This window comes from Canis aureus, chromosome 36, assembly GCF_053574225.1.
Source record: "Canis aureus isolate CA01 chromosome 36, VMU_Caureus_v.1.0, whole genome shotgun sequence".
Classification (NCBI taxonomy): Eukaryota; Metazoa; Chordata; class Mammalia; order Carnivora; family Canidae; genus Canis; species Canis aureus.
Window position 1 is genome coordinate 19,250,588 of NC_135646.1, and position 22,429 is coordinate 19,273,016.

At 37.0% G+C, this 22,429-nt stretch overlaps 1 protein-coding gene across 5 annotated transcripts in view; it reads left to right on the forward strand.

Moving 5' to 3' along the window:
• Positions 1–22,429, forward strand: part of ICA1L (islet cell autoantigen 1 like) — an 80,125-nt gene that overhangs the window by 43,230 nt on the left and 14,466 nt on the right. For 4 of the 5 annotated variants that reach the window (XM_077885038.1, XM_077885033.1, XM_077885035.1 and 1 more), the window contains exons 11-12: positions 10,643–10,717; positions 19,752–20,006. In XM_077885038.1, the coding sequence (XP_077741164.1) occupies positions 10,643–10,717; positions 19,752–20,006 (330 nt within the window). The remainder of the gene's footprint in view (positions 1–10,642; positions 10,718–19,751; positions 20,007–22,429) is intronic. The other variant, XM_077885036.1, reaches the window with a different exon arrangement.

Genomic DNA, 22,429 nt, shown 5'->3' on the forward strand with positions numbered 1-22,429 from the left:
CAAGATTTCATTCTTTATTTTTTTTTTAAAGATTTATTTATTCATTGTTCCAATTTTAGTATATGTGCTGCCGAAGCGAGCACAAGATTTCATTCTTTTTTATGGTTGACTAATTCCATTCTGTATACATGCATGATGTATATTTATAACATACTATTTTAAGCTAATAACTTCAATAGTGTATAGAAACTACACTTCTCTTCCTCTCACATTTTAATTACATATTTTTATTTACATATTTTATGCTTTAATTACATCTTTTTTATTGTGTATCTAATAACAAATTATTGTAGTTATGGTTATTTTAAATAAATGTTTGTTTTTTTAATTTTTAAACTAGAGTTGAAAGTGATTTATGCACCACTCTTCCAATATTATAGAATCTTTGACTATATATTTCCCTTTACTGATGAGATGTACAAATTCATGCAGTTTTACAAGGTTATTTAACATCCTTTCATTTCAGCCTGCAGAATGTCCTTTAGCCTTCTTTGTAAGGGAGGTCTGGTGGTGGACTTTCTCAACTTTTGTTTGTTTGGGAAGGGCTTTATCTCTCTTTCATTTCTGAAGGACAGCTTTGCTGGGTATAATATTCTTGAGGCTTTGTTTTTTCTTTTTTTTTCTTTCAGTATTTTGAATATGTCATATGCCTTTCTCCTGGCCTGCACAGTTTCTCCTGAGAAATCTGCTCACAGTCTTATAGGGGCTCCTTGATATGTGACAAATCACTTTTTTCTTGCTGCTTTTAAAATTCTGTCTTTGACTTTTGACTATAATTACTATAAGTTGTCTGTCAGTAGGCAGAGCTGCTGCTCATGCTCTGAGGTTGGGGGAAGCCCTTTGACTGCATTTTGTCTTTAAGTGGTGCTATGACTGGAATCTCTGGTAAAGGGCTGTGCTCTGAGGTTAGGCAGGGTCAGTAGCTAGGTTTCACTGTCATCTCGGATCAGGCAGGATTACTGAGTATGCTCCTTAGCCAGATGGTGCCGCTGCCTACCCTCTTTTTCTCAGGCGGGTCATAGGCAGGGCTTCATGATCTGATATGGTCTCAGCCTGTGCTTTGCAATTAGGTAGGACTGCAGAGGCTGGGTTCTAAATCATGTAGGATGGTGGCTATGCTCTGTTATTAGGCAAGGTTGCTGGCTACACTGCCTAGTTGAGTGGGCCTCATGCTTTACTGCATGATTGGACAGGGCTTGAGGCTGTGCCTCACAGCTGGGAGTGAATGGGCTCCCTGTTTGGGTGAGACTGCAGGCTGTGCTTAGCAATGGGGCATGGCCACCAGCTTGGCTTCAGTTCCAGGCAGGGCTACAGACTGGAGTTGCTGCTAGGCAGCACTGTAAGCTGGGTTGTGATGCTCACTACTAGGGCCTCCTGGTGAGCTAGGCAAGAGGTTATGCTTCCTACTTGGGAGGGGCTGCTGACTTCTCTTTCTGGGTGGGTGGCAGGATATGCTCTGCAACTTCCCAGGGTCTCAGTCCAGGCTTCCTGGTCAGGTGGAACAAGAGGCTATACTAAGTAAAGAGTTAGCTTTCTAGCAGTACCTAATTAGAAAGTGTATTTACTTTTTTTTAGGAAATTTTGATTTTCTCTAAAATTAGACCTTTAATGTAGATATTTCTTTCACAGGGTTGTATGACTAAGTTTCAGGCTTTTCCTCACACTTAAACACATGTTCTTATTTTTTTTATAAATACATATTATGTATACAATCAGTATATATTCAATCAGTGTGGCTTCAGAGCCAGAAAAATCAGTTTGAATGCCAGCTTTTAAAAACAAGTAATTTATACCTCTCTTATTTTTCTCATCTGAAATATGAGTCATATATTCCTATCTTAAAAAGATATTAAGACTAGAGATAATATTTATAAACTACATAGCATATGATAGGTGTGCAGTAAATGCAAGAGGCATTTTTAAATGAACACATAAGGGCAGCCCTTGTGGCTCAGCAGTTTAGCACCACCTACAGCCCAGGGCCTGATCCTGGAGACCCAGGATCAAATCCCATGTCAGGCTCCCTGCATGGAGCCTGCTTCTCCCTCTGCCTGTGTCTCTGCCTCTCTCTCTCTCCTCTCTGTGTATTCTCATGAATAAATAAATAAAATCTTTTTTTAAAAAAGTTAAAAACTTAAAAAAAATAAATGAACACATAAATACAGATAATACTGATAAACCATAATAATCATAGACTTGTATATATAACATAGCTTCAAAATATGTTCAAGGACACCTGGGTGGCTTAGTGGTTGAGTGTCTGCCTTTGGATCAGGGTGTGATCTCAGGGTCCCAGGATTGAGTCTGGCATCAGGCTCCCCATGGGGGGCCTGCTTCTCTCTCTGCCTGTGTCTCTGTATCTCTCTCTGTATCTCTCATGAATAAATTAAAAAAATATATATATATATACATGTCCAAATGATTAGCTTCCTTCAGGTATATAATCCTGTACCCAAGTAGAGAATATTTTTTTAAAGTCCCTGATAAAATATAATGTACATTATTGTAGTTTCACAGCCATTTGTAGCATTATTCAATCTTTTATATTTATTTTTTTTTAAGATTTTATTTATTCATGAGAGAGAGAGAGAGTTAGAGACACAGGCAGAGGGAGAAGCAGGCTCCATGTAGGGAGCTCGATGTGGGACTCCATCCCAGGTCTCCAGGATCACGTCCTGGGCTGAAGGCAGCGTCAAACCGCTGAGCCACCCAGGCTACCCTTATTCAATCTTTTAAAACCTGCTGTATCAGTAGTTATGTCCACTTTTAAAAAATATTATCTATCTATCTATCTATCTATCTATCTATCTATCTATCTATCTATCTAAGAGAGAGATATACAGAAAGGACACAAGTTGGAGGAGGAGCAGAGGGAGAGGGAGAGAAAGAATCCTGAGCAGGCTCTGCACTGAGCATGGACCCTAATGGGCTTGATCTCATGACCCTGAGATCATGTCCATGCCAAAATCAAGAGTTGGATGCTCAACTGACTGAGCCACCCACACATCCCATTATGTCCACTTTTAAATTCCAGACATTTGTTCCTTTCCTCTTTTTTTCTTAAGTAATCCTGCTAAAGATTTATTTTTCCTTCAACAAATCAACTTTTGGTTTTGTTAAACTTATCTCTTGAATCTTTGTTTCTGTTTCATTAATTAATTTTTTTCCTAAAAATAATATTTTAGTTTTTTAAGACTAAAAGCTAATTATTTGTGCTGCTTTAAATCTTTTATATCTTTATTAATTTTTAATTTACTTGATGTATCAATAATTGAGAAATGTGTTTTGAAATCTCTGCTGAAAGTGATTTTCATTCTTCCTGTAGTTTTTCAATTTATATACTCTGAGGATTTTAGAGTGATGGTTGCATATAAGTTTGGACTTTTTTAGAAAAACATTTTATTTATTTATTTTAGAAGGGGGAGCATAAACGGGGGAGGGAGAGAAGAAGAGGGAGAGAACCTCAAGCAGACTCCTTTCCAAGCACAGAGCCTGAGACAGGCCCCAATCTTATGACCTTGAGACTGTGACCTGAGCTGTAACCGAGAGTTGGACACTCAACTGACTGAGCCACCCAGGTGCCCCAGTTTTAGAATTCTTATATCTGTTTAGCAAATTAATCTGTCATCAATATAATGACCCCTCCTGTCCCTATTATTAATTCTTATCTTATAGTTTCCTCTGTATGATATTAGCTTAGCTTAAATAGTTTTGTTTTTGTTAGTATTTGCTTTACATACCTTTTTCTGCACTTTTACTTTCAACTTTTCCATGTTCTTATATCCCTCAGGACCCTGATCGTGTTGCTGCAGAGCACGCAACATTTAGGTTATGTCTCTTATAAATAAGATTAAGATGGATTTTTTTTAAAGACCCCATATGTAAGTTTGTCTTTCTTTTACTTGATGAGTTTAGTCCATTTACATTGACTGTCATGATTTATATTTGGACCTGTACTTTCTGTTTTCTCTTTGTTTTGTTCTTCTACCCCATTCTTTTGTCCCCTGTTTTGCCTTATTTTGGATTGATTAAGGTTTTTTCATTTGTTTTTAAAGATTTCTTAGTCCTTTTCTTTCCCTATGTACTAGCTTGGAATTTATACGTTTTATTTTTGGTTTTGGTGGTTTCACTTGAATTTTATCCTAAATACTTTATTTCATTTTTTTAAAAGGTTTTATTTATTTATTCATGATAGACAGAGAGAGAGGGGAAGAGACATAGGCAGAGGGAGAAGCAGGCTCCACGCCGGGAGCCGACGCGGGACTCGATCCCGGGACTCCAGGATCGCGCCCTGGGCCGAAGGCAGGCACCAAACCGCTGAGCCACCCAGGGATCCCCTTATTTCATTTTTTTTTTAATTTTTATTTATTTATGATAGTCACACACAGAGAGAGAGAGAGGCAGAGACACAGGCAGAGGGAGAAGCAGGCTCCATGCACCGGGAGCCTGACGTGGGATTCGATCCCGGGTCTCCAGGATCGCGCCCTGGGCCAAAGGCAGGCGCCAAACCACTGCGCCACCCAGGGATCCCCCTTATTTCATTTTTTAAAAAGATTTTATTTATTTATTCATGAGAGACACACAGAGAGAGGGGCAGAGACACAGACAGAGGGAGAAGCAGGCTCCATGCAGGAGCCCGATGTGGGACTTGATCCCGGGTCTCCATGATCATACTGTGGGCGGAAGGCAGTGCTAAACTGCTAAGCTACCTGGGCTTCCCTCATAAATACTTTAAATAAAGGCTAGGTTTGTAACTATCTCAGTATTCCTAAAACATTACAAAGATCTTAAAAAACTAAACCCAGTTACTCCCATTCCATTTCATCAACTATTATTCTTCAGTATTTTATTTCTCTTTTTGTGATCTTCTATACAAATAAAAAATATTTTTGTTTTATGAAGAAATGTTACTTACATTTTACTAGTATTTTCCTTTGTTACTATTTCTTTATATATTTCAGATCTTCATTGTGATCTCATTTTCCTTTTCTGTAGTTAGAGCTTTTAGTTTGGAAGTTAGTGAGATGCCATGATGGTAAATTTAGCCATTTGGCTTATGTTTATCTGAAAATAATTGTTATTTCTCATTTTTGAAGATTTTATTTGACCCAGAGATAGAGGGGCAGAGAGGGAGGGAGCTTAGCAGGGAGCCTGATTCAGGGCTTGATCTCAGGATCCCGGGATCATGACTTGAACTGAAGGCAGATGTTTAACTGACTAAGCTGCCCAGGCACCCCAATTTCTCATTTTTGAAAGGCAGTTTGCTCAGTAACAACTTTAGGTTGGTTGGTATTTTCTTTCACCACTTTGTAAATATTGTTCTATTGTTTTCTATTTTCCCTGGGTGTTGAAAAATCTTGTTAGTCTAATTATTGTTCCTTTATAGTGAATTTGGTTTTTATTTCTGGTTGCTTTTAGGATATGCTGTTTGTTTTTGGTATTCCCTGCTGTCTCAGTACAATGTGTCTAAATATGAAAGGTTTTTTGTTTTTTCATCTTTCATAATATAAGTTGTATTTCCTGTACCTGTGTCTTTTACCAGTTCTGGAAAATACTCAATCATTATTTCCTTTTTTGTTTATATGATATTTATACATACTTCCACCATTATCTTTTACAATATTGCTTCACCTCCATTTTCTCTGTTTTCTTCTGTGGAACTCCATTAAGCTTATGTTGGACCTTTTCATTCATCTTCCATATATTTTATCTTCTCTTTCATATTTTCCATCTCCCTTCCTTCTGTGCAGCATTCTATGTAAGTTCTTCAGACCTATTTTTCACTAATTTTCTCTTCTTACATTAAACCTAGTGTTTAATCTATATGAATTTCCCACCTCCCCAACAACCATGCTTTTTATTTCTAAGAGTCCTATTTGGTTTTTTTTTGTTGTTTGTTTGTTTTTTGTTTTTTGTTTTTTTACAAATCTATGCCTCACTGGTTTTTATAATCCTTAAATCCTTAGTTCTTTCTCACCTTTTGACTCATATCTTTATCTAAAAATATACATATTTGAAGAGGTGACTTTGTTATTTATTGGTTTCCTCTCAATTTTCTTGTGTAACTCATCAGCTTGTTTGTTTAGTGATTTCTGATTGTAAGCTAATATTTGTTTGCTCTTTAACTGTGGGGCTTAAAAGACTTTTCTCTAGATAAGTTGATATTACTTCTTTCTAGAGCCAGGGAACATTCTGCCTCATGACTACTATGACTTCCGTTCCTGGGCCTTTGCTTAACATGAGAATCCTGGGGACATCTTAGTTTCTTTGTGTTTGCTGAGAGCTTTGTCTCCAGAGAGCAGTGTAGGTATGGCATCTGCCCTTCTTTGCTTTGTTGCACACATCTCTTGTTTCCGCTCATGTCATTTGTTCCTAACAAGTCCATCAATGCATTAAAAATTTGTTTTAGGGATCCCAAGTGGCTCAGCGGTTTGGAGCCTGCCTTCAGCCCAGGGCATGATCCTGGAGACCTGGGATCAAGTCCCACATTGGGCTCCCTGCATGGTGCCTGCTTCTCCCTCTGCCTGTGCCTCTGCCTTTCTCTCTCTCTCTCTCTCATGAATAAATAAATAAAATCTTTTAAAAAAAGTTTGTTTTATAGTTTCAGCAAGTATTTTTTTTTAAGATTTTATTTATTTATTCATGAGAGACACAGAGAGAGAGAGAGAGAGAGGCAGAGACACAGGCAGAGGGAGAAGCAGGCTCCATGCAGGGAGCCCGACGGAACTTCATCCTGGGCCTCCAGGATCATGCCCTAGGCTGTAGGCGGTGCTAAACCGCTGAGCCACCGGGGTTGCCCAAGTATTTTTTTTGTAAGACAGGGTGCTTCTGAGTATATAGTCTCTTATATTTCCAGGTAGCATTCATTGGTCATAATAATAGGAACATTTTAAAAATATTCTGTGTTCCTGAGACCAAGAAAATACCATCACTACTTGTAGGAGAGGAAACTGGGATAATGTTTCTGAAAAATACATACATCCTAGAATTCAGTTCAATAATTTTACTTTTAGAACTATCTTGTGTAAGTAATTTGGAATGCCTTCAAGCATTTATTTCCTGAGATATTTATTGAAGTGGTATTTTATATAATGAAATAAACTATGCCATTTGAGCCAGCCTTTCTTTCTGATATACCTATGTAGATCCCAATCTCATACACATCTGTAGCATTAAAATGAAATAAAACCAGGGACACCTGGGTGGCTCAGTTGGTTAGGTGTCCAACTCTTGATTTTGGCTTAGGTTGTGTTCTCAGAGTCGTGGGATTAAGCCCTGAGTCAGGCTTCATGCGTAGTGGAGTCTGCTTCTCTCCTTCTTCCTCTGCCCCTCCTCACATGCTGTCCTCACTCTCTCTCAAAGAAATAATAAATCTTAAAAAAAAAAAAAAGGAAATAAAACCAAACCCCACATAAATCATACCAAAAGCAATGTGGAGTAAAGCAGATCATTATTAAAGATTTCTGGGGAAGAGAGAGGAAGGAAGTTACCCTGTGTCTTAAACAGCAACACTTCCTTAAAGATCTTTAATACCTCTATATTTCACAAACTCTTTCTAGAGCTTGCCAAAATTTCCATGGTGTTACTGTCACCCATTCCCTCCTGCCCTCCAACCCTGATTCTCCTCCTCTTCACTTCCTTCTAGCCAGAGAGAATCTCTTCCCATTTCTACATTTTTCCAAAGTTCAACTGAAGTCTTTAGTGATAGAGTCTGTTTTTTCTTTTTTATCTTTTGTAGTTTTTCACCATCTTTATACTATTTGAACTTAGAACCTAATTTATCTTTTGCCTCCTTATCTTAAAGCTAAATAACACTGAGTTCCTTATACCTTTCTTTAGATTATTATGGTTGATTTAATTTTTCCATTTTCTTTTGTAGTATCCCAAATTGAGCATCAAATTTTAAGAAGAGTGTAGTAGGGATATTACTGCCTTGTCTTTAGACATATTACACCCGTTCATCTCACTGTATGGCAACACTGTTCATGTTGTACGTAGGAAACCTATACATTTCATTATGTTTTTTAAAAAATGTCCTTGATAATAGTTGAAGATGTGAGAATCTTGGGCTTTTTATTTTTTTTTTCCTTTGGTTATTAAATATTTTTCCTGGTCTGTGTATTTATACTGAGGTACAGGTAAATTATGTGGGAAAATGGCTCCCACATTAATAATAGGGCATAATTTGTCTCAGTATACACCCCAAACTTTGACAGTTTTTTAAAAAAACAACCTTTTGGGTACCTATGTGGCTCAGTTGGTTAAGCGTCTGCCTTCAGCTTAGGTCATGATCCCCAGGGTTCTGAGATCAAGTCCCCATGCTTGGCAGGGAGTCTCCTTCTCCCTGTACTCCTCCTCCCTGCTTGTGTTCACTCTTTCTGTCTCTCATAAACATTCTCTCTCATGCTCATTCTCTCAAATAAATAAAATCTTAAAAAAAGAACAAGCGAAAAACAAAAATAACATTTGGCTTGGGGAGCTTTGGGAAGTATGCTGTCTTTAAAAAGCATATATGTTGGATTTTTCACTTCATATGAAATCACTGTTATTCTCACTTTTTGTTCTGTTTACAGCTATGCACATAAATATCTGATGCGCAGAGACATGGAGATCAGAAAAAAACATAAAATGAACTTCCAGAGAATACAGAATTAGACACAGGTCCACCAGGAAAGGATAGGCTTTTGAATGTGAAAACCTTTATTTAATTGAGGTATAAATGACATGCTAATTTCAGATTTAGAACATAATGACTTGATAGTTGCATTATAGTGTGAAAAGATCACCACGATAAGTCTAGTTCACATCCATCACCATATATAGTTAGAACATTTTTTTCTCGTGATGAGAATTTTTTAAGATTTACTCATTCAGCAACATTCCAATATATAATATAATATTATTAACTAGTCACCGGGCTACACATTACATACCTATTATTTATTTTATAACCAGAAGTGTGTACCTTTTGAACCCCTTTACCATTTTGCACCCCCACCACCTCTGGCAACCACCAAGTCTGGTCTATCTGTGAGCTGGGTTTTTATGTCTTTTTGTTCTTTATACCCAACACAGAAGCAAGATAATACAGTATTTGTCTTTCTCTGTCTTATTTCACATGGCATAATGTCTGTAAGGTCCATCCATGTTATTGAAAATGAAAAACAGCAAGATTTCATTTTTTTGATGGCTGATTAGTATTCCAGAGTGTGTGTGTGTGTGTGTGTATTGCATTTTCCTTACCATTTATCCATTGATGGACACTTAAGTTGTTTCTGAGTCTCGGTTATTATAAATAATACAATGAACGTGGGGCTACATCTTTGAGGTAGTGGTTTTGGGTTTCTTTTTTTTTTTTTTTTTTTTTTTTTCAGATAAAATACCCAGAAGTGGCATTGCTGGATCATTTGGTGGTTCTATTTTTAATCTGGGGGGGGCGGGAACCTCCATACTGTTTTCAATAGCAGTTGTACCAATTTACATGAAATGTGAAAACTTTTAACTTTCAAGGGGATATAGATGTTAACAAAGGCCCTGAATATCTGTGGGTATTATAAAGTTATTTGTGTGTGTATACATACGTATATATATAAATTATGTATATTGTATCTTTCTCAACTTTAGATGGGGTTACTCCTGATAAACCCATCCTAAGTTGAAAATAATAAGTTGAACATCTGAAACTAATATAAACTATATAACACTGTATGTAAACTATACTGGAATTAAAATAAATTTTTTTAATAAAGCATTTTCTTTTTTTAATTTTTTTTTTATGATAGTCACACAGAGAGATAGAGAGAGGCAGAGACATAGGCAGAGGGAGAAGCAGGCTCCATGCACCGGGAGCCCGACGTGGGATTCGATCCAGGGTCTCCAGGATCGCGCCCTGGGCCAAAGGCAGGCGCCAAACCACTGCGCCACCCAGGGATCCCTAAAATAAATTTTTTAAATCAAATAAGAAAAAATATATATTCCTTCTATACCAAAAAAAAAGCAAATATCATAATTTGAAATTCATTTGATATATCTAACATACTGAACATCAGAACTTATCTTGGCCTACCTTAAATGTGCTCAGAATACTTACATTAGTCTGCAGGTGGGCAAATGATCTAACACAAAGCCTATTTTATAATTAAGTATTAAATATCTCATGTAATCTATTGAATACTGCACTGAAACTGAAAACAGAATGGTTTTATGGGTACAGAGGGTTGCTTATCTATTATCACATGGCTGAGAAGGAGCTGTGGCTTGTTGCAGCTGTCCTGCATCACAGAAGAATATTGTATTGCATATCACTAGCCCAGGAAAAAATCTACATCAAAATTTGAGGTACAGTTTCTGCTGAATGTGTATCTCTTTTGCATCATTATAAAGTAAAAATTTGTAAGTCAAACCAGTGTAGGGGATCTCTGTGTAAGTAGGGGACCATCTATGCACACAAATATACATGTTTATGCACACAAATGTGATTTTTATATATGGTTCTTTAAATTTTTTACATCTCGCCTTTATGTGTATTATTAACAGATTTGGCCAATTGAACACTTAGGCTGAATTATTATAAAATGTAACAGTAAATAAGCATGCTAAATTTCTCCTTGTTCAGTTTATCCTTTATGTGCTTGTGTTTCAGCAGCCGAAGATGACAAGGAAAAACATTTTCAAATAAGAGAGTTTGGAGCACCTCAGTTTTCTAACTCTGAAAATGGTAAGAAATTATAATTTCATCATATATACAGATAATTTGTTATTTAAAATTCTCTAGTTTTAATTTAATAATTATTTCCTTAACAAAACCTGTATAGGTCTCTACACAGGGATGCAGCCCTGTACTTCTATTTTGTAGCACATCACAATGGAAATGAAGTCATTATTTGTTTTGTATGTGCAGACCTTTGTCCAAACATTTCTGTATAACTGTGAGGACTGGTAGGATGGTGTCTGTCTCACTGTGTGCTGTACTTTCACTCTCCAGCAGTTGTAGACCATCAGTAAATGCTACCTTGAATATCTTTCCCAATCAATTATCATTTGTCTGACTTTTCATGTAGTTGTTTCTTGCTATGTAAATTTAAAAAATAATTTTATGTAGCCAAATTTATTAATCTTTTCTTTTATTGGATCCTTTTTTTTTTGTCTTATGCAGAACCCAGATTAGAAGAGTTCATTTATACTGTCTTCTAGCACTTGTGTGCTTTTATTTTTTACATTAGATCCCCAATTCACTTGGAGTTTATTTAGCCATATGGTATTAGCAGTGGATTAAATGTTATCATTTCACAAGTGGCTGTGCTTTTATATCATTTTTTTAAAATGCTACCTTTGCCACAGCAATTTGAGATAGCTTCCAAATATATATAAGGTTTCTATATGTACTTGGGTCTCTTTCTGGATTTTCTTTATATTTCATTGATGTTTGCATGTACCAGTTCCACATGGTTTTAATTATAGAAACTTTCTTTTGTGTTTTATATCTGGTAGGGCTAGTATCCTTTTCAATATTTTCTTAGCTATTCTTGCACGCTTATTTTTTAATATAAACTTTCTATAATATTGTCTAGCTCTATAGAAAGGCTCATTGTTCCTCTTATTTTTTTTTTTTTAAGATTTTATTAGAGAGAGGGTGAACATGAGCAGGGGGAGGGGCAGAGAGAGAAACAGGTTCCCAGCTGAACAGATCATGATCTGCTACATGATCCCCTGGGATCATGACCCAAGCTGAAGACATATGCTTACATGATTGAGCCACCCAGGTGCTCCTCGTTGTTCTTCTTATTGTGATAACATTAAATGAGAAAACTGACAGTTTGATGGTGCTGAGACATCCTAACTAGAAACAAGGGACATTTTTCTATTTGTTAAAATTTCCTTGTGTATCTTTTTTTTTTTTTAAGATTTTATTTATTTATTGAAGAGAGATACAGAGAGAGAAAGAGAGAGGCAGAGGGAGAAGCAGGCTCCATGCAGAGAGCCTGACGTGGGACTCAGTCCCAGGTCTCCAGGATCACACCCTGGGCTGAAGGTGGCACTAAACCACTGGGCCACTGGGGCTGCCCATCCTTGTGTATCTTTTATATAGTTTTTTTCATATAGGTTTTGAGCAGTTTTTGTTATTTCTTTTTATATTTTTGTTGCCATTATAAATATTTTCTTTTAATATATGTATTTCTTTTCATATACATATATATGTGTAATATATATATGTGTGTATATTTTTCTTAAGTAATCTTTATGTTATGCCCAACATGGGGGTCCAGCTCACGACCATGAGATCAAGAGTTGCATGCTGTGTACCAACTGAGCCAGCCAGGTGCCCCTTTTCCAGTATGTGTGTGTGTGTGTGTGTGTGTGTGTGTGTGTGTGTGTGTATATATATATATATTTAAAGATTTTATTTATCCATTCATGAGAGACAGAGAGAGAGAGAGGCAGAGAAACAGGCAGAGGGAAAAGCAGGCTCCACACAGGGAGCCCAATGCAGGACCCAATCGTGGGACCCCAGGATCATGCCCTGGGCCAAAGACAGGTGCCAACCCGCTGAGCCAGGGATCCCCCTCCATTCTATTTTTAACTGGTTATTATTTTGTGTATATAAATGCTACTGATATTTTGCATGTTACTATACTATGCTGCTACCTTGCTGATTTTTTTTTTAGCTTGACCTCAGGACCCCAGGATCATGACCTGAGCCAAAGGCAATTATTTCATTTTTCTTCTTAAATGTATTAATATGATGAACTATATTATTAGGTCTCCTGATAATTACACCATTTTTGCATTCCAGTTATAAACCCAGCTTTGTCATTGTGCATTAATTTGATGATGTTTTATTTACTATTTTTGCATTGCTATTGATTTCTCTGTGAAAACATTTAGACCTGGTGCTTTTTGTGTTGTCTTCTCTATGAAAATTGGTCTATTTAAACTTACATATGTACTGGGATCAACTTTAGTAAATTTTATTTTTCTCAAATTATTCATTTTGTCTAGATTATCAGATTTATTTGCATAGATTTATATAAAATCTCTCTGCTTTTTAGCAGCTTTATTGAAATAGGTTTAAAAAATTACCAATTGTAGGGAGCCCCGGTGGCACAGCGGTTTAGCGCTGCCTGCAGCCCAGGGCGTGATCCTTGAGACCCTGGATCGAGTCCCACGTCGGGCTCTCTGTATGATGCCTGTTTCTACCTCTGCCTGTGTCTCTGCCTCTCTCTCTCTCTCTGTCTCTATGAATGGATAAATAAAATTTTTTTTTTAAAAAATTACCAATTGTAAATTAACAAATGTAAAATTCAGTGATTTTTAGTAAATGTATAGAGTTGTGCATCTATCACCAAAATCTCTCATACTTGTTTACAGTACTCACTCTCACTCTCAGGCCTAGAAGATTACTAATCTGATTTCTGTCTCTATAAATTTCCCTTTCGTGGACTGAAATTATACAAAAGGTAGTATTTTGTGTTTGGCTTTATAGGTCTTCCATTAAGCCTAATGTTTTTCTAGATTCATCCATGTTGTTGCAGATAGCAGTTCATTAGTTTTTTTTCTTAATTTTTTAATTGTAAAATACATGTAAAATTTGGCATCCTGTTTCAAGCGTATAATTCAGTGGTATTAAATACATAATATTATGCAACCATCACCACCATCCAACTTTGTAACTTTTTTCATTATAAAACTGAAAGTCTGTATCCATTAAACAATAATTCCCCATTCCCCCACCTCTGCCCAGTCCCTGACACCCAACATTCTTCTATCTCTATGATTTTGACTACGCCAATTACCTCATCTCTATGGAATCATAAAGTATTTGTCTTTTTGTGACTGGCTTATTTTGCTTAGTATAACATTCTCAAGGTTCATCCATATTGTGACATATTGCAGAATTTTCTTCCTTTACAGGGCTGAATAATATTACATTGTATGTATACGGCACATTTTGCTAACTGTGGTTCATTACTTTTTATTCATGAATGTGTATTCCATTGTATGGATATACCACATTATATTTATCCATTTACTGGTAGATGGATGTTTGGATTGTTTTTGGGTTTTTGCTATTATAACGTTGTTATGAACATTCAAATATGTCTCCAATATGGACATAAGATTTCACTTTTCTTGGTTAGATTCCTAGGAGTGGAATTGCTAAGTTATATATAGGGTAAATTTGAGTTTACTTTTATTTATTTATTTATTTATTTATTTATTTATTTATTTATTTTTTAATTTTTTTTTTTTTTTTTATGATAGTCACACAGGGAGAGAGAGAGAGAGAGAGAGGCAGAGACACAGGCAGAGGGAGAAGCAGGCTCCATGCACCAGGAGCCCGACGTGGGATTCGATCCCGGGTCTCCAGGATCGGGCCCTGGGCCAAAGGCAGGCGCCAAACCGCTGCGCCACCCAGGGATCCCTGAGTTTACTTTTTAAGGAATTGCCAAATTGTTTTTCAAAATGGCTCTACTACCATTTCATTCCCATTAGCAAAGAATGAGGTGTCTAGTCTTCCATATCTTTGTCAGCATTTGGTATTGTCTTTTTGACATGTATATTTTAGTGCTTTTAATTTGTGGCTTTAATTTGGATTTCTCCAGTGGTTTATAATTTTGAGTATTATTTCCTGTGTTTATTGGCTATTCATATATCTTCTTTGTTGACAAATCTATGATTTGTCTATTTTTTAATTGGGTTATTGATCTTATAATTAGATTTAAGATTTCTTTATTCTTGGTACAAGTTCTTTGTCAGACATATGAATTATAAATATTTTATCCTAGTCATCTTATTTTCTTGATTTTTGCCTCTTGAAACACAGAATTTTAAAAATTTTATGAAGTTCAACTCTCCATTGTTTTTTTCTTATATGGATTGTTCTTTTGGTATCAAATCTATAAACTCTCCCTACCTATAGGTCTCAAAGATTTTCTCCTATGTATTTGTGAAGTTTTAAATTTTATTATTTATTTATTTATTTATTTATTTAAAGATATTTATTTATTCATGAGAGACAGAGAGAGAGAGAGAGAGAGAGAGAGAAGTAGAGACACAGGCAGAGAGAGAAGCAGGCTCCATGCAGGGAGCTCAATGGACTCCAGGATCATACCCTGAGCCAAAGGCAGGTGATAAACCGCTGAGCTACCAAGGGATCTCCTGAAGTTTTTAATTTTAGCTTTTTATGTAGGACTATGATCATTTTGAGTTAATTGGTATGTATGGTGTGAGGTAGGTAAGTTTTTTTAGTTTTAATTTTTGTTTTTGTTTCTTGCATATGCACATCCAGTTGTTCCAGTGCTATTTATTGAAAGGACATTCCTTTCTCCTTTGAATTTTCTTGACATTTTTGTTAAAATCAAGTGACCAGAAAAAAAATTTAAAAATTAAGGTTATGTTTCTGGATTTTAGTTTCTATTCCACTGATCTGTATACCTATCTTTAGCCAGTACCATACTATCTTGATTTCTGTCACTTTATACTGAATTTTAAAAATAGGTAGTGTAAATCCCACAGCATTGTTCTTTTTCCAAAATTGTTTTAGCTCTTCTAACTTCTTTACATTTCCATATAAATTTTACAATCATCTTGTCAACTTCTATCCAAAAAAGCCTACTGGGATTTTGATAGGTATTGTATTGAATTCATACATCAGTTTTGGAGTTAATTGCTATCTGGACAATATTGACTCTTCCAATCTATGAATGTGAAGATTTGCTTTTTATCTCTGCTTTTAGTGGTTTGCCTGTGGTGTATGTAGATATGGATATCTATACATTGAGAGTATATTGATGTTTTCAACAAATTTGGAGATTATCCATTATTTCTTCACATTCTCCCCCTCCCACCCTTTTGAGACTGTTATTGTGCATATACTGGTACTTTTGATGTTGGCCCACCATTTCACTGAGATATCGTGCATTTTTTTTTATTATTCTTTTTTCTTCTCTCAGTTCTTTAGGTTGTATAATCTCGGTCAGTCTGTCTTAAAGTTAGCTAATTCTCTCTTACACAGTTCAGATCTACTGGTGATCCTCTCTAGTGAATTTTTCATTTGTTATTATACTTTCCAATTTCAGAATTTCCATATGGTTCTTTTTTAATAGTTTCGGACTCTGTTGATATTCTCTATTTGATGCAGCATTATCATCACACCTTCCTTTGCTTTTTAAAGATTGCTTTAACAGTTTTTCAGGTTTATTGAAGCATAATTGATAAATAAAATTGTAAGATTGCTAAAGTGTGCTGATATATGTATACTCTGTGAAAGGATTCTCTCCATGTAGTTTAATTAACATACCTATCAACTCACTTCATTTACTTTAATCATACAATCTTTTAGTTCTTTGAATATATTTGTAAGTGTTACTTTCAAGGTTTTGTCTGTTAAATCTAATAAGTCAGTTTTCTCTCACAGGCAGTTTGTGTTGCCTGCCTTCTTGCCATTATATGTCATACTTTCCTGTTTGTTGTTTGTTTGTTTTGGCCTACCATGTTTTTGTTGGAAACTGTACATTTTAGATGATACATTTTATTTATTATTTTTTAATGTTTTATTTATTTATTCATGAGATACACAGAGAGGTGGAGAGAGAGGCAGAGGCAGAAGCAGGCTCCATGCAGAGAGCCCGACATGGGACTCGATTCCAGGTCTCCAGGATCACGCCCCAGGCGGAAGGCAGATGCTGAACTGCTGAGCTACCCAGGGATCCCTAGATGATACATTTTAGCAACTTTGGTTACTGGTCCTCCCCTCTGGGGCTTGCTATTATTTGTTTGCTTTATTTGTTTACTGACAGGCTGGATTATTTCAGTGGAGTCTATTCCCTACCCTACCCTTCCTTCAGCCCCCAACAGTATAACTCCTTATGGGATACAGACTTATGTATACCCACAGTCACCCCGGGATGACAGTTGTTTTGGAAGGGCTCTCTCTCTGACAGTCTCTTTCCCTGATCACACCCAGTTAAATTCCACTAATTTCAGCAGATTTCTTCATTATTTTTAAGAATGCTCTGGATCGTAAATTGTTCTATAGACAAAACCAGTAAAATTTGGACTCCTTTGAGAGGACATTTCCCAAGGTCAGTGTTTGAGATTTGTTCTTACCCTACCTAAGCAGGCTCTTCTTCCTTACTGGCTTTTTTTTTTTTTTTTTAAGATTTTATTTTTTTATTCATGAGAGAGACAGCGAAAGTGGGGGGGGGGGGCAGAGAGGCAGAGACACAGGCAGAGGAAGAAGCAAGCTCCATGCAGGGAGCCTGATGTGGGACTCAATCTCTGTCTCCAGGATCACACCCTGGGCTGAAGGTGGTGCTAAATCACTGAGCCATCCGGGCTGCCCCCCACCCCTCACTGGCTTTTTCAGCCAAACTAGTTGGCCCACAATTTAATTTATATGTCCAATGACTCTACTGGTCTCTTCCCAGTTGCTCTTCACCACAACCTTCCCTGTTTTAAAGAGCATCCTTAGGCTTGAAATTCTCTTTTTTAAAAAATTTAAATACTTTATTTAAATTCAATTTGCCAACATATCGTATAATACTCAGTGCTCATCCCATCTAGTGCTCTCCTTAGTGCGCATCACCCAGTCACCCCATCCCCTCACCCGGCTCCCCTTCTGCAGCGCTTTGTTTAGGAATTTTTTTGTGAGTTAGGAATTTCCCCACACACTGTTGCAAATGAAGTCAATTCTTTGGGAAGTATTTGCAGCTCTACAGCTTCTCCCTCTAAGCAAAATCTCTGAATCAGGGTTTTATCTCTAGGTGGAAACGTGACATATTTCTGTGTGAGATCCTTGCTCTAAGAGCGGAGTGTGAAGTGAGGAAGGTGATAGTCTTCAGTCTTCTTGGCTTGCCTCTTACTGAATGAAACTACCAAGTTATGAGCAGAATCAAGTGACCCAGGGCCCCTGTATTCCCAGCACGCCACACCCGAATCAGAGTCTCCATTTTATGACTGTGGTCTTGTGATCTGGTTGGGAAATGGGAACTTGCACCTTTTGACTGCACTGCCCAGACTTAGCCAACAAGTAACTGAGGACAGGACAGGAAATACTGACATCCTGCCCTTCCTGGGAACAGAACTGGCTGAGAGCTGGGAGAAGAGAGCCTATGTTTTCAGCCTTTTCAGCACACAGGGCTAGAGGGGAATTTCCATTGTGCTGAATTGGGAGGGAAGTTTTCCTAGGTCAAATACCAGAATCTGAATTTTAATAGATTGTCTTGAACAAATGTTTCCTCATGTGTGTCCTTGGAACAATTTCTAGAGACTTTATGGTTGTTTTTAAACCATTTTCATCAGTTATTTAAAAACTGGTGCGCATGTCCATAGATGTCCTCACTCTATCATGCTGGAAGCCTTTTTCATTTTTATCAATAAAAGGTGTTTAGGATTTTTTTTCTGTTTATTGCTATTTAAGTATCCCATGGATTATACTATGAAATGCCTTCTTTATCATATTTCAAAAATTCCATTCCTCTTTCAACAACAGTTGAAAAACCTTTTTTTGTTTCATTTTTAAATTATTTCATTTTATGGCATAATCAGAGCATGTTGTCTGTAATGTTTCTACTTTAAGAAACTCACTGATTTTTATGTGTGTACGTTAGTATAATTTTTGTGAATTTTCAATGTATGCTTGAGAAAAAGTATGTTTTCTAATAGGTTTTGCATATATTCAAAATAACTCTTGTTGATTATGCTTTTTTTTTAAAGATTTTATTTATTTATTCATGAGACACAGAGACGGGGTGGGGGGGGGGAGGCAGAGACACGGGCAGAGGGAGAAGCAGGCAGAGGGAGAAGCAGGCTCCATGCAGGGAGCCTGACATGGGACTCCATTCCGGGTCTCCAGGATCATGCCCTGGGCTGCTGGCCGCGCCAAACTGCCGCGCCACTGGGGCTGCCCTGATTATGCTTTTTAGATCTTTTAGATCTTTTGTCTTTTTGGCCTAGTTTTTACTGAGAGTGATATATTAAAAGCTGCTATTTTTTAATGATGGTATATTAAAGTCTACTATCATTAGTTTCTGTTTGTCTTTGCATTCCCTGTAGTTTCTGCCTTTCATAGGTGGGTGTTTCATTATTTCACACTTAGATATTCATAACTGTTCTGTCTTCATGGTGAAATGTGGTCATTTTGATCTATGGCCTACTCAATTAGAAATAATTTCTCATAAACTTCCAATCAATTTAATTGTTCATTATAAATTATGTTTAGGGGCACCTGTTGGCTCAGTTAATAAGCATTTGCCTTCAGCTTTCAGGTCATGATCCCAGGGACCTGGGATCAAGCCCCACATCAGGCTCCCTGCTGAGAGGCTGCTTCTCCCTCTGCCACTCCCCCTGCTTGTGTTCTCTCTCTCACTTGCTCTCTTTCAAATAAATAAATAAAATCTGGGATCCCTGGGTGGCTCAGAGGTTTGGCCAGCCTCCTGTGGCCCAGGGCACGGGATCGAGTCCCGCGTTGGGCTTCCGGCATGGAGCCTGCTTCTCCCTCTGCCTGTGTCTCTGCCTCTCCCTCTCTCTCTCTCTCTGTGTCTATCATAAATAAATAAATCTGAAAAAGAAACTAAGTGCTATTATAAAAATAAATGAATGAATAAAATCTTTATAAAAATAAAATGTTAAAATTTTTAAAAATTATGTTAATGTGTGAGAACAGTGAAACAACTTTGATTTGCCTTATGTCCTACTCTCATTTCTTTAAAAAGAAAAAAAGCCGTTCTGTTTTTATTTTCACTCAACAGTTGCAAAAGATTTACCCATAGATTCACTGGAAGATGATTTTGAGAAGGAATTCTCATTTCTCAACAACCTCCTAAGTCCTGGTTCTTCAAGTACTGGTGAATTTACCCAAGAATGCCAGACTGCCTTTGGGAGCCCCGGCACAAGCTTCATGTCGCAGGAGCCTGCCGTGGGGTCTGAGCCTCTTGCTCATTCTTCAGGATTCCTTCCTTCACAGCTCTTTGACCTTGGTCTTCATGCTGCTGGAGCTTTCAACAGTAAGTGCTTATGAAACATTTGGACAGCCAGAATTATTTTATCTTTGTGAAGCAAAACTATGTGTATGTGGATGCTAAAATTAACCAGGATATTGATTTTAACTTCAATACTACTAGATAAAATCTGTCTCACCCACCAAAAAATATTACTACTATGATGTATTGGCAAGGGTGAAACAAGGGCTGCTTTCTTGCTGTCTCCACCAAACCCCACTCTTTGACTTTCCCAGAAGTCTTCTCTACATAGAAAATCAGGGTCTTATTTTAAACTCTTGACTTGCTAAGTTACCTCTACGTAGGGCAGGTGATACTATTTCTTCCATCTAGCAAAGCTTGGTGTGTTCTCTTCCCATGAGTTCAGAGTAGACAATGATAGTTTCACGACAGCCTCCTGGGCAAGGCAGCAGGACTGGAGGATTGTGGTAGAAACCTGGGCAGGGTGTTTTCCAAAGGTGCTTTGTTTCTATGTCAGGGACTACCTCTACTGACCTACTGTCCCACCAGCCTGAATCCAACCCCGCACCTTGGGAGTCATTTTGCTCCCCACTTCATATTGGTTACTAAGCTCTGTCAATTCTGTTTCTAAAACATTTCTAATTTCACACTCCTCCTAACTCTATTACCAGAGGCATTTGGAGCTTTATTTGGTTTCCTGGGCTGCTGCAAGAGTTCTCCTACCAGGCCTCCCAAGCCCCAGGCCACCTCTTCCATGCTTTCTCCAGAGTTCTTTATCCAAGCGGCAGATTCTGATGTTAGCATTCTGCTTACATTTTAAAAAATGAGGGACCATGGCTCCAGGATATAACTTGTTCCTCCATTTCCACTCTTACCTCTTAACTTACTTCAAAATACTTAACCATTTTCTATAACTATATTGACTATTTTCAGATCCCTCTGAGACATCATTGTTTTGCACTTAAGTTTGCCTTACGTGATGTTCAGTAATGGAGGTAGACTTGAGCCTGTGTGTTAGATTCCTAGGCCAGTGTTTTCTGCATGGTGGCCAAGTCTTGAATAGTACTGCCTGATGCAGTTGGTTTTTCTCCCTGTGGCCTCCCATAGTACTCTCTCTGTTTTCATGACTAATTGTAGCTAATTTCATGGCTAATTGTAATTGTAGTTCATCTTGCCTTCTGTCCCTGTCTTCCATCTCCTAGTAGATTTTAACCCTGAGAAAATGGTTGACAGCACCTAAAAGTGTATTGATACCTTGTACTTGATATTAAAATACTTATGTTCATATTATATCTGTAAGACCATCATACTTTATCCAATCTGTAAGCCCCTCAAGGACACAGCCTATGAGGTGATTTATCTTTGTGCTTTCTATGGCAGCAGCATAAAGTTAGTTCAATAAGTAAAATAGCAGTTAAATAATCACTCAGTAAGAATTTGTTAAATAGTCTAAAAGTAAGAATGGACAGTGTTATTCGATAAAGAGGCACTCTATCTAGGATAATTCAAATGTTTTGCTATAAAATTTTAGAAAACAACTATTCTCATATGCCATATCAGTGTGGCCTAAAAGTTACAAAGATTTACACACAGATTCATTCTCCATATGAAATCCTACTGTCCTTTCTCCTTAACTTCCCACATCTCTAGCAGCACTGGATTTTTTTGTTATTTTCTGGCAGTACATCATCAACAATATTTCTTCACCACTCAGAGCATCTCTTCTGGTCCCTGCCTGCTGGCTGACAGGATATTCCCATGCAATGGCTGAGGCACTTGCACTTAGTACTCAGTGTGTAACGAGTGCCTTGCTTAAGATCACCAGGCAGTTTAAACAATTAAGAGGAAACCAAAATCTGGTCTTGTTGCCTCCTAGTACAGGACTCTTCCTGTTTCTCTAGCCTTTTCTTTATGGCTACTCCTCATTTTCCTGCAATGTAAACCAGGAAAGTGAGCTGTGTGGAGTTAAAAGATATATGTTCTAGAAACCCTAAGTAAGAACATAGGCTTCAAATAATCTCTTCCGTACAAGAAAGGTAGCAGGCAGGATAATCTAAGTTTTTTTCTGGTACTGTATTTGAATTACAGCCTAAATAATTTCTCATGTTATAGCAAACATTTCACGGTCTTAGTAATAGAGTATTCATAATGATACTTTTTAATGACTGCATAGTATTTTGTCACATTTATCTCCCATAATCTGCTTAATTCATTCCTGTTATGATTTTTTCATTTTATAGATAATGCTGCAATAAACATAATCATACATGTATTTTTTTTCTTCACTTAAATTATTTCCTTAAGATAAATTTCTAGGAATAGGATTACTAAGTCCAAGGGTATAAACATGCTTAAAATTTTCAATATTCTAATTGTCAGATCTATTTCCTCTTGCCCAGCTTCTTAGAAATTCTCTTTCTATACCTTATCTATGTGCATTGTTTAAAAAGAAAACTTGTATATTTATT